This window comes from Vicia villosa, unplaced genomic scaffold, assembly GCF_029867415.1.
Source record: "Vicia villosa cultivar HV-30 ecotype Madison, WI unplaced genomic scaffold, Vvil1.0 ctg.000148F_1_1, whole genome shotgun sequence".
Taxonomy (NCBI): domain Eukaryota; kingdom Viridiplantae; phylum Streptophyta; class Magnoliopsida; order Fabales; family Fabaceae; genus Vicia; species Vicia villosa.
Window position 1 is genome coordinate 1,438,996 of NW_026705039.1, and position 13,033 is coordinate 1,452,028.

The window sequence follows — 13,033 nt, forward strand, 5'->3', positions numbered from 1 at the left end:
ATTTTAAAATTGGATAGACACTTTGTCATCATAGTAGAGAAAACTCAACCAACCATACTTGATCATGAGAACAGATGGATCCTTTGCATCACAAATAAAAGTAGGGCTCTAACTTGGATAAATGAACAAGTATGCCACTAGCTCTTTCAAGTGAAAAAGGATCAATCATATCAATCAATATCAAAGGATTAGGGGATTACAACTCCACCATAACAATTAGTCATGTCTAAACTTTTGAAAGAAGAGCCATTAAAGGCAAGAAATTTTTAAAAGAAACTTCATAAAATAAGTTTGCAAACATAAGAAGGTTTTGAAAAAGAGGGAGAAGATTTTGAAAAATAAAGAAGATGGGAGGAGATGAAGGGAATATCCTAAAGCATAAAGTAAAAAGTTAAGGACAAGAACATTCTAACCAAACAAGATGCCAACACTTGACATTAAAGAGTCAATGTAGATTTCTCATCCTTTGGACTTAAACCACAACCAAGAAAGCACAATACCAACTATAGGATCCAGATGAAATTGATGTCTTCATGTATAACTTGCACAAAGTATTGGAAATACACCATGAGAACTTGAGGCAAAAATTGGACAGAGTAACAACTGTGTTCAGATGAATTCTTTATCACAATGCCTTGGAATTAACCATCAAGGACTTTTAAAGAATCATCTGCATATATAAAGATATATAACCGAATGCCTTGGAGTAAACTCCAAGAACTTCCAGACAAACAAACACAATACAATTAAAGTATCAAGAACTCAGATGAAACTCCAAAGTGCTAGGGTCAAGATCCTAATTCTAAGTCCATAGTTTCATCCTCCAAGCTTAGGGTAAGGTAGCCAAAGTCTTAGTCCACATTAAGCCTTTTAATGTTAAAGTTTGATTATTAGTATTTTAAGCACAAAGTAAAAGTATGACCTAAGTGGACAAAAGGAAAAAATGCATAAACATGATAATGAATGATAAATGATAATATAAATCATAAAAATAAAGAAGATAATAAAAGAAGCATAAAATAAAGTTAGAAATTAGAAGTTATAGTTAGTAGTTAGCTTGAATGATCAATAATGGATGACCAATGAACTTAGGTCAAAGTTTATGAAAACTTGTTAGAAGGTTGATAGAATCAAAACCTATACACAACAAGCTTTCAGAGTTTTTGAACCAATTGTCAAATAGTCAACCATCCTTGGGCTTGTAAACATAAGTTTAGGTCACAAATGATCATTCTCTGATACGGGACAAAGAAAAAGAAAGGGGAAGTAGATTAGAAACATAATATCTAGATGATTTTCTTTTGATTTTTATGGGATTTCATCTTGATGATTCATCAGAGAATTGATAGAATCAAAACCTTTACACAATTAATTCAAACAAGACTTACACTCAATAATCAAAGAAAAAGAAGAGATGGAAGAAAACTCAAACTATCATTAATATCAATCATCTAATATTATGGATTTGGTTCTTTCAAGTCTATAAACATCCTAGATCCAATGATATTAATGAATCAAATCAAAGTATCACAAAATATTCACAAGTTCAGAACCAAATTATGAGGAACCAAAAACTTTAATTTTAAACATATAAAAGGAATTTTAAAATGGTCTAAAGTAAGAAATTATTGATGAAACACTTAAGCGGTATTCAAACACCAAATAAATTTCTGATAAGACCATAATAAAATAAAAAAACCTATATATGATTTTTAGAAAAAGGTTTCATATTTTTCAGAAACTGAAAATTATTTAAAAATGATCAAAAATGATTAATTAATTGGAATTTTGTGATGAAATACATAAATGGTATCATAACATCAAACAAAAATCCCAAAAATTAACCATAGGTCAAACACAAATCAACAAGTGTTGACAAATTTTTTTAAAATTTTTAAAGTTAGAAAACATTTTAAAACCAATTAAAACAAAGCTAATAAGGAAAAATCAAGAAAAATAATAAATCCAAAAATTAAAATATGGAAAAATATAAATCAGAAAGAGAAAAATAAAATAATATTTTAGCAAAAATAATGGTATTTTTTGGAATTAAAATGAAAGAGTTATTAATTTTTGAAGTTAAATCAATTAAAAGCTAAATAAAAGAAAAAGAAAATAAAATAGAAATGATGTAGGCCATTAGATCAGTGTCAAAACGCGTTAATAATCACATCCAAAGCACATGGCACACTGTGCATGATATGGACTTTAGTGAATAAAATACTGAATCAAACAAAAAGTTTAAAACACTAAACGTTTTTAAAAAAAAAGCGTGGCACCATTTAATTGGTTGAAGATGACCACGTCATCATCTTCAACCTCTCGCCCTCTCTGAAATCAAGGTTTAAGTACTGTTAAATTAGGAGATGAGATTGGTACTGTTGGATTCGTCTTTTCAAGACGATTTCAATGGTGCCCTTGCGCCAATTTTTTTTTGCTTGAGTGTAGTCAATTTTACAAAACAGATGGTGAAAATGGAGTTACAGTTGAAAACAAACTATACCACAATGATCATCAAGCTAAAAGCTACATAGTAGCACCAAATTTGAAGAGAAATGGTGAAGAATTTCACCTGTAGAAATCTAACTTCAGAGCTCTAAAACTGGACTCGGTGAGCTTGATTCATGTCACGATTCTTAGTGTAAATGATGTGGTTAGCTTCACTTGATGTTGGTGAAGCTAATTGAATGGAGTTTTTGAGTGATTGAAAGGTGGAAGAGCAAAAACAAAATTCAAGCTTAAGAGTTCAAATGAGATCTTAGCAGGGGTCAATTGGCTATCAAAGCTTGAGGGAAATGAATGGGGATGATATCTATTTATAGGGGAAGTTAATGGAATCAAGAGTGTAAGAACAAGATTTGGTTCTGTAATAAGTCTCTATGTTTTGACGATAACAACACATATATTTTGTACGTAACAATTTAGTTTCTAATATATTTCTTGAGTATGCATGTAATATGTTCTAAGAGATTCTGAATTGCTGTCCGTGAAGAATCATCATAAACAAGCAAGGCAACTCGGGAATACTATTTGCAACTGAAATCTGAAGAAACATCAGTAGTTCTGAAGATTGTTCAATGATCATCAGAGGTGAGTTACTGTGCGCTTCTCAAATAAGTTGTTGCTTCAGAAGCCATGAATAATCAGAAGGAAGAATTATGTTAGAACTTCTATTCAAAGATCGGAAACCAATACACATGAGCGAGCTTTCAAGACAATATCAAGAACTGAGATTTGTTCATCAGAAGAGCTGTTGCTTCTAATATTGAAGACAAAGTCAAAGATTCTGAATGCAAGATCATATACATCAAAGGTCAAATAGAGAATACAAAGATCAGACTCAAGGATGTACTGAAGACCAGAACCGAGCTAATCAAGCAAGAAGATCAAATACCAAGATCTAAGAATCAGAAGTGCTTTCAACAATGAAAGAACTTGTTCTCAGATTGGTTGTTGCCTGCATATCTGAAAATAATGTTCTAATTCTTAAGGATTCTGGAACAATAGCTAGACAAGCTATAGCGTCACAAGACCACTCCAAATCAGAAGTCGAGCATCACTTTTCAGAAGAGCTACTGCTGTTAAGTTCTAATAAACAAGACTCTGACTCTCACAAGATAATGATTCTATACTTCACATCAAAGTAGTTTCTGAACTACCCATCAGGATCATTATCAAAAAGATAAAGACAAGTTGATCTCTTCCAAGCTTACTACTTTAGAACCAAAAGTACATTATTTAAAGATAAGATCAAGAACTTAGTTAAGAAGAAAATAGTACACCAATACATTACAGATTAAACTATAATCCAGCGTACTATCCTATAGAAGCTGTCTCCCACCAACTCATAACGTATTAAGCTACAAGACAAAGGAAAGTACTATCTACAACAATGCTTGATTCTATCCGTTGGGAACTAGCCGTTGGAAGTCAAAGACCTTCTTATCCTTCAACGTCTCTTTTGAGAACTATAAAAGAAGATCAAATCATCCAACAAAGATTGACGACATTGGCAACGCCTATGTTGTCCATATCACATCTATTGATTAAAATGAATCTGATGTAGATTTTGATGTTGTTGGTATCACTACTGATGTTATTACCATAGATGTCAAAGTTGAAGATCATATTGCTATAACGGCTTTTATCGTTGCAGTTGTTAATTGTGATTTAGGTTGAATGGAACTCAACCAACATAGATTAACAAGTACAAAAAGATCAACAAAGAAGACAATGCTTAGAAGTCGATGTTAATAAGCATATGTCAAAAGGAGAAGCTAAAGCACATGCTAATTCAAAATTCTACTGGGCCAATTAGTTGATGATAATTCATAAGTAGATATGCAGAAGTTGATCAGAAGATGAAGAAGAAGATTCTACAAGATGCTACTTAACTACAATCATATATATCTTGATAGAAATCAGAAGAAGCAAGGAGTTATTGTTGGAACTTGCTCAACAAAGAAGATGAAGAAGAAGACCACTACAAGATGCTACCCAACCTCTGATTATATACATCTTTGTAGAACAATGTAATAAACACAAGATTTGTTGCTCGTATTGTGTTTTAGGCCTAGGTTTCTTCATGTAAATTGTTCTAACACATGAGTTGTTGCTCAGAAATGTGTTAAACAATATGTGCTTAATTTAGTGTTTACATTCAGCTTGTGTAGAAGAATTATATTGTAAGCAAATCTTTATCAAACAGTTGTTTGATTGTACCTTGAGAGACCGAGTGAAGGTCAGAAGCTCGAGAAGATAATGGTTGCGGTTGTAAGTATGAAGTGCGCCTAAGAGGGGGCGTGAATTAGGACCAATAAAATTTTATGGTTTTAGAGACAAGGATGTTCTTATTTTCTGGTTTGGTTAAGTGTGGATAAAGCAATAAAATGCGGAAAGATAAATGACACAACGATATATCTTGGTTCCCCTCACAGTCCGAGAGTACTCCAGTCCCCTTACGTAGTAAGATATTTTCACTATTGTTGGTAACTTATACAACACACAACAACAACACCAAGAACAATCCTCTTGGATTTTTCACTAAGACCACTTATGAGAACAATCCTCTCAAAGTGACTAACTTGTTTCCAACAATCCTGGACAACAAGTGAATAATAACCAATGATCTTATTTTCAACAAATCTGAAAAATAAGACATAATACAAAGAATAATTTGAGTAGAAAATTTTGATATAATGAATCAATCACTTGATTGATCTTCTCTTTCAAGCAACAAATATTTTAATGTAATACAAGTGTTTATGAATGTATGAGATGTATCTTTGCAATTTTCAAAGAAAATTATGTGCAAAGTTTTTCAATTAAAGTAAGTATATGAACACTTGGATATTTTGAAGGTTAAAGAAAATTTATGATTTAGTGATTTGTGTATGAAAGAGGTAATTTGTTAATGTCTGAAATTCTGAGTTTTATAGCCTCTAAAACACCCCTACAAAAGGTCATTATCCATGGAAGATTGTAATGGTTTAGGGTGAAGAGGTATAACAAAAATCTGTTGGAAAAAATAAGATTTTTTGAAATTTATACATGGGGAACCGGTTCCCTTAAGATAGAACCCGGGTTCCCTATTCCAATGTTAGAAAATATTTGAAAATATGAACTGGGAACTCGGTTTCCAAAAAGTGGAACTCGGTTCCCATCCATTTGTGTGTAAAAAACAGGAGGCAGAGGTTTGGGGAACCGGTTCCTCCAAACTAGAACCCGGTTCCCATAGTGTAAAAACTCAAAAACTTAAGTAAAAAGGTTTGTTAGGTTTTTTTTTGATGTTTTTAAGTTTTATGGGTGATGTATGTATGTTTGAAAACACTTGTTAATACATTAGGAGACTTGTATGCCATATACCTTAACTCTTTAGATCAATCAAGTTTGAACTCTTTAAGAAAAACTTGAATCTTGTTCTTTAATGTATATTGATCCATTCCTTTTGCAATTGAGAGCTTGTCTTCATCAAAATAAAGTTATAGAAGGTTTGTCTTCACAACGGTCATTGTGGAAATCCTTATAAGATACCAAGTTGGTTAGATCTTATAGGGTCAGTGATAGCCATATATCAAAGAGGATCAAGTGAAGATCAGACTCTTGTGAGATTGATGATAGATATCACTGTGGTGGAAATCCTCTTAGAAGACCGAGTGAAGTTCATAACTTAAAAGGTGTCAATGAATGTATATCTGTTAAATTAGATCACTGAACAAGTCATTGGTTGTTAGTCACAAGCGGTTGCTTATGCAGAGGTCAATGAATGTTATATCTGTTAAATCATATCACTGAACATGTCATTGATGGTTAGTCACCGGCGGTTTCCTGTGCAAGGTTGTTAGTCACCGGCGGTTGCCCGTGCAAGGTTGTTAGTCACTTTCTGTTGCTTGTGCATTGTACTGTGAGTCACTGGCGATTTTCCGTGCAATTGTAATCAGTTTGGTTATAGTGGATTAAGACATTGAATAAGGAAAAATCACCTTGATAGGTGGACTGGATTAGCTTGAGAATTTATCAAGTGAACTAGGATATATCTGATGTTATTTACTTTTGTTTATTGTCTTCAAGTTATCAAGTGAACTAGGATATATCTGATGTTATTTACTTTTGTTTATTGTCTTCAAGTTATCAGCAGCTCTAAGAAGACTCTAGTTTCTAAGAAGGTTGAATACTTCTAAGAAACGTTAAGCTTCTAATAAGTAAGAGCTTAAGGCTTCTGATAAACAACAACTACTTAAGCTTCCGCACGAGAGTTTAAAGAAAGGTAAATTATTTAAAACCCAATTCAAACCCCCTCTTTCTCGTGTTTTACTCCACCTTCAAAGAGGAGAGGTGAATGATGTAATTTGAGTGGAAATCATGCACACCTGTGGTCATGAAAAAAGTGTGATCACATGTGCATCAAAACTCACTCAATCTTTGTGTTTTGTGGTGCTAATCATATTTTGGAATCTCATTAGAGTTAATTAGTGAAATAAACCCATGCAAAGCTTGATTAAATTGAGAATTAAAGGTTTGTGCAAATCAGTTTGGTCATGTAACTTCAGCTTCAAGTAAACAACTTTAAATTCATAGGGAAAACAATGTAGGAGGATTTATGATCTCATTATTTTTGCATTTGAAAGACAAGGTTACAAACTTTACAATGTGCCAAGAAAGTTTTCATTTGGAATCTTGAGAAAAAAGTTATCGGTCTTCAAAATTGGCAACAAAACTGCTTCAAATACTTAGAAAAATTTCTATGTTTTTGGCCTCTTTGAGTACACCATTTTGAGTCAAGACCTTTCATAATTGGCTCGTGCATTTTCAAATATTTCTTGAGCCAAATACTCTCTTCATTACATAGAACATGATCCAAAAATAATGGGATCAATTAGGCAATTGAGGAGAGAGATATGCTCTTGGCAACTTGGGTAAAATCATGACATTTGCCCGGAGTCATTTCATCAAATACCTTGATGCATATGCCAAAGGTGCATCTTAGAGCATGAAGCTGTAGAAAATAGAAAAATAAGCTTAATTACAAAAGTTGTGCAGGAGAAAGTGAAATTTGCACCAATTGGCCTTGAGGCCAGTTTTGCTTGCAAGATGTGCCTTAAACCCTAGGCACACCAACATGACCTATAATGTTTTTTCTTTAGAAACGATCTTCCACTTATATTTTGCTCTTGAACTTCAAAGATGGATCCAAGTAGACTCACTTAAGATTACTATGCGACAATAATAGGTTCAAGATGATGAAAATTAGTCAAGTTATGATCCCTTGAAGTTAGTACATAATTCCTTAAATTTCAAAGGAGACTTGTAATGCCTTCTAACTTTTGATGACTTTCTTTACAAAATTTATTCTTAACTTGTGAAGAGAAGTTATTTATGATGTCAAGGAGAGTATTTTTCCCAAAGAAGCACTAAAAAATGTTGAAAATTGAGAAAGTTATGCCCTTCTAATCATGGAATCAAGAACTTGTCCAATTAGGTCTATCTTCTTGAATCAACTTGGAATCCTTTGAAATTTTCTTGCATAGGGGGTACATATGACCTTGAAATGATATGCTCTTGAAGCACACTTGATTTTAAGGTTCATAGCTTGATGAAACTGATGAAGAAGGCATGTAAATAAACACATAAACCTATAAAGTTTCCTGATGAATCAAACCACGTGATCTTGAGATAAGCTTGACCAAATGAAGTGAAGAGATGCTTAAGGCATAATCCATGATGATGGGGAAGCTTCTCTTAAACTACAAGTCATTTAGCTTTCATGAATACCCTGTTGCTTGAGAATCACCCTCAAAACCCTAATTTTAGGAGAGGTGTGGATGCACTTGATTCAACACCTACCTTGCATTAAAAACATTGATATACAAAGACATATTTTTGTATTTTGGTTAGTGTAATATATATATATATACAAGCTAAAATATAGGTGTTTGATGGTTCCTCCTAAATATAAGGTAAGCATAACACCAAAAGAACAACCCTCAAGATTGTGACCTTAATTATAATGCAAATGAATGGATAATATTAGGGTCAAATTTTGGGGTATGACAGATATCACAAAACATGTATTGTGAGAAGTAAGGTTAAACCCGCGGTATGGACGAAACAAGTAGAGACCGAAGGTGTTAAATCGGTAAAGCCCAGTGTGATTGTTAAACATATAATGGATGCATGGAATCATATTGTAAATTCTTTGAAAAAAGAATTATATGCTGATTCCGTCATTCAATTTTGGAAAGTGTGTGAAAAGTATCCTGATTTATTGAAATATGTTGAAAGCACCATTCTTGATAAGGTGAAGGAGAAGGTTATCTGTGCGTGGATTGATAATGTCTGATATCTTGGGAACACAACCACCAACAGAGTTGAGTCGGCACATGCAAGGGTGACTTGTGTCGATATTGCGACTCTGTAAATCTCATGATTAAAAACCAACATAATGAGATATGAACCACATTTGGTCATAGAATTACGGTGTTAGAACATCGATTTAAGGACACCACTCTTTATTCTCAATTGATCGACAATATGTCTCGGGTCGGGTTGAACTATATTTTTCATGAGGCCAAATGAGGTTAAACTGTAGGTTCTGATAGCACAAAGTGTGGTTGCACTATAACTAAAACATATGGTCTCCCGTGTGCTTGTTTTATTGCTAAAAATATGCAACTAGGCGAGCCAATACGAATGGACAAAGTTATCCCTCATTGGAAAAGACTTAGTTTTGATGATGATGGTTGCATCGAAGGAGAAAAATCGAATATCTCTATTTCTACCAAATTGGAAGCGATACAAGAGAGGTTTTCAAAGGCCGATGACAACATGAAACTCCACATCAAAGAACCATTGTAGAAGATTGGATATCCTGAAACAATCGACATGAAACCGCCTTCTCAACCGGTAAAGACAAAGGGTGCTCCGAAGAAATTGAAGCCTACACCGAATGACTACTCGACTACACAAGCTCCTTCTTATTGTGAGCACGTCGATAACATTTTCCTGACTCACCAACTCCTAAACAAAGGAGCTCGCATAAGAAAACCGCCTCCGACACCTATTCCACTGAAAATTCCATTCATCAAAGAGATACCGATTTTTATGCACAAATACATCAAATGGATCGTCAATGTTGAGGGGGATGGTAATTGTGGTTACCGGGCCGTCTCGTCTTTGCTTGGTAATGGAGAGGATAGTCATACGCTTGTCCGTCATCAACTTATCCAAGAGTTGAAGACGCATAAAGACTCGTACACGCGGTTATATGGAGAGGAAATTAAATTTGAAGCGGTTTACAAATATCTTGTTCCTTGGTCGAACGGTTAAGCACCAGTGTCAAAATGGGTGAGATTCCCGGAAATGGGACAACTTATTACATGCACATATGATAGGGTGTGCATTAACTTGACGCAATACGGGTTTTCAGAAACCTTTTTCCCGCTCCACACCGCACCACCTATAAATTCAAATGATCACATCATGTGTATTAGATGGCTTGCAAAATCGAGTCATTTTGTACAAGTTTACTTGAAACCCGGATGCCCCATACCACCTACGTCACCAGAATGGGCGCTTCATCATATCGCAGATGCCGAGACGTGGCCGAATCTTTTTGTTGATAGGATGCACAAATTCGAAAGATTGAACAACATTGAAAAGGAATCGAATGCGGAAAAGTCAAATTTGGAACCACCAAAATGTTTAGCCGGCGACAGTTCTTTTGATTTGTTTTGAATTTTGAAAGTGTAATATAGGCACTCTTTAACATTGCAATATAATCATTTTTTGTCAATTATAAATTCTAATGGAAGGTTAAGTATGTGTTTATGTGTTTATATATATTCTGTCCTGCTATATTATCATGTTCTGTTAAAAAAACTTACACGGAAAGTTTTGTAGATGTATTTACGGAAGGTCCAAATATTGGAAATTATAGGTTTTTTTCCGTAGATATACCTACAGAAACAAAATATCTAGGTTTTATGTGGATATACCTACCGAAAGTTATGTGACAGAAAATAAGTGGTCCATATTCACTTAGGCGTGCTGGCACAGTGCACCGTGGTTGGATTCACCCTTCATCATAGCCCCTATTTGTACCTGTCAAGTAAAAACTGATTCACACTATACTTTTTAGTCTTCCCTTTTGATGACTTAATCACCATTTTTTTGCAGTTGCTTGGTGAGTGAGGTCAAGTTTATTTTCATCATATCCTCTTTGTCTTTTCCCTTTTGATCGCTTTGCAAAGCCTTTCATATCCTTTGTGTCGGAGATATGTCGGTGCATATGTTCACCGACTTGTTATGAATGTTGTCATACTTAAATTTCAAGTGAACCGGAGAGGGTACCATGTCCAACATTGTCGTGAAGGGTCTACCCAATATATAATTGTATACACTTTTGCAAGGAAGCACCAAGAAATTCATGTCAACCATCCTTATGTCCCTCGCTACTCCAAATTGACCATTAGCTTAATGCTCTCCTTGGGGCGAGTGGCATTGCCGTTGAAAGCTTGTAGGTCAGCTCCTTTGCAACCCAGGTCTGAACGCCTCTAGGATTGCTGAGGGACACAAGTTCGATTTCTCCATGATGAGCTTTGGTTTGAGCCATCAATGCTTTCTTCTTAGCCACATTGAGGCTAACCATCTTATCTACAGAAGCAAAAAAAGAAGAAAGTAATTAGCAAAACGAGATATAAAATCAATAAAAAGGGATGAGCGAAAGTAAATACACTAAGAAATTTGACCAATTTGTCCAAGTTGCCTTCATATTTGAATAAATCCCATACCCACAAGGTCCGAAAGGTTTCCTAAAAATTGGCTGCTTCTCTTTCAATATGGATAAGTTTGCGGGGATCATACCACATGATCAAAACGATATCGATGGTCCAATAAGTGGGGCAGTGCTATATGCCATTTTCCTCATAAATTACCTCAGAGTACTGAGCACTTCTCCTTACTTGGAGAAATCCATCCTGAAGGATAGAAAAACACTTAGAAAGGGGGGGTTTGAATAAGCGTAGTCTAAAAACTTGAACGATAAAAACAATTTGCACAGTTATTTTTATCCTGGTTCGTTGTTAACTAAACTACTCCAGTCCACCCTCACGGAGTGATTTACCTCACTTGAGGATTTAATCCACTAATCGCAACAGATTACAATGGTTTTCCACTTAGCCCACGACTAAGTCTTCTAGAGTATCCTGATCACAACCTGATCACTCCAGGAACAAATGCTTAGACACAAGCTAAGACTTTCTTAGAGTATCCTGACCACCACGTGATCACTCTAATTACAACTGCTTAGACACAAGCTAAGACTTCCTAGAGTATCCTGATCAACACTTGATCACTCTAGTTACTTACAAATTAATGTAATCAAATAAGAGTTTTACAATGCTTCTGAAAAGCTATAATCACAACAGTGATATTTCTCTTAATGTTTAAGCTTAATCTCACTAATATATTACAACAGCAATGTAGTGAGCTTTGATGAAGATGAAGTTTCTGAGCTTTGAGTTGAACAGCGTTTCAGCAAGTTTTTCAGAATAAGTTCGTTCAGAATTGGTAACCTTGCTTCTCATCAGAACTTCATATTTATAGGAACTTGAGAAGATGACCGTTGGGAGCATTTAATGCTTTGCGTATTCCGTACAGCATTGCATTTAATGTTTCACTCTTTTGTCAACTACCTCGAGCCTTGTTTACGCTGTGTCTACTGACGTTGCCTTTAATAGCTTCTAACGTTCCTTTTGTCAGTCAGTGTAGCCTGCCACTTGTACTTGCTTCTGATCTGATGTTTGTGTATACAACGTTTGAATATCATCAGAGTCAAACAGCTTGGTGCATAGCATCTTCTTGTCTTCTGACCTCGAAGTGCTTCTGAGCGTGATACCATGAGAACTTCAGTGCTTCTGCTTCTGATCTCAAGTTCTTCTGATGCTTCCATTGACCCATGTTCTGATTCTGCTTGACCATCTTCTGATGTCTTGCCAGACCATGTTCTGATGTTGCATGCTGAACCTTCTGAGTCAAAGCTTCTGAGCGCTGATTTATGCATACTCTTTATATATTTCCTGAAAGGAAAATTGCAATGTATTAGAGTACCACATTATCTCACACAAAATTAATATCCTTGTTATCATCAAAACTAAGAATATTGATCAGAACAAATCTTGTTCTAACACATCCTTCCAACCTTTATAGTTTGAATTATAGGGGAAATCCATCATGCATTGCGTTCACTTGGACCCAACCCACCCCTTATATGTTCCATTGGACTCGTTAAAAAAAAGATACCAATGGTAAGCGTGATGTTAAGCCCCCAATAAATCACCTCAAACTCTCTGGAAAAGGCCCAACTGTAAAAATGGAGTTAGGAGGGACAACATTTAAGGTTTTTAGAAGATTGGTCTAAAAATTGATAAAAGGAATACCAACACCAAAATCATCAATTACAACAGGATGTAAATAAAAATACTCATCTGATACTCCAGAAGACCGGCGCGTGCAAACTTTCTCCCTTGAAAACAAG

The 13,033-nt window shown here is 34.8% G+C and overlaps 1 protein-coding gene across 1 annotated transcript; it reads left to right on the forward strand.

Moving 5' to 3' along the window:
- Positions 1 to 9,381: 9,381 nt before the first annotated feature.
- LOC131624671 (uncharacterized) lies at positions 9,382 to 9,825 on the forward strand. The gene has a single exon (XM_058895599.1). The coding sequence runs from the start codon at positions 9,382 to 9,384 to the stop codon at positions 9,823 to 9,825; it is 444 nt and encodes a 147-aa protein (XP_058751582.1).
- Positions 9,826 to 13,033: the final 3,208 nt, after the last annotated feature.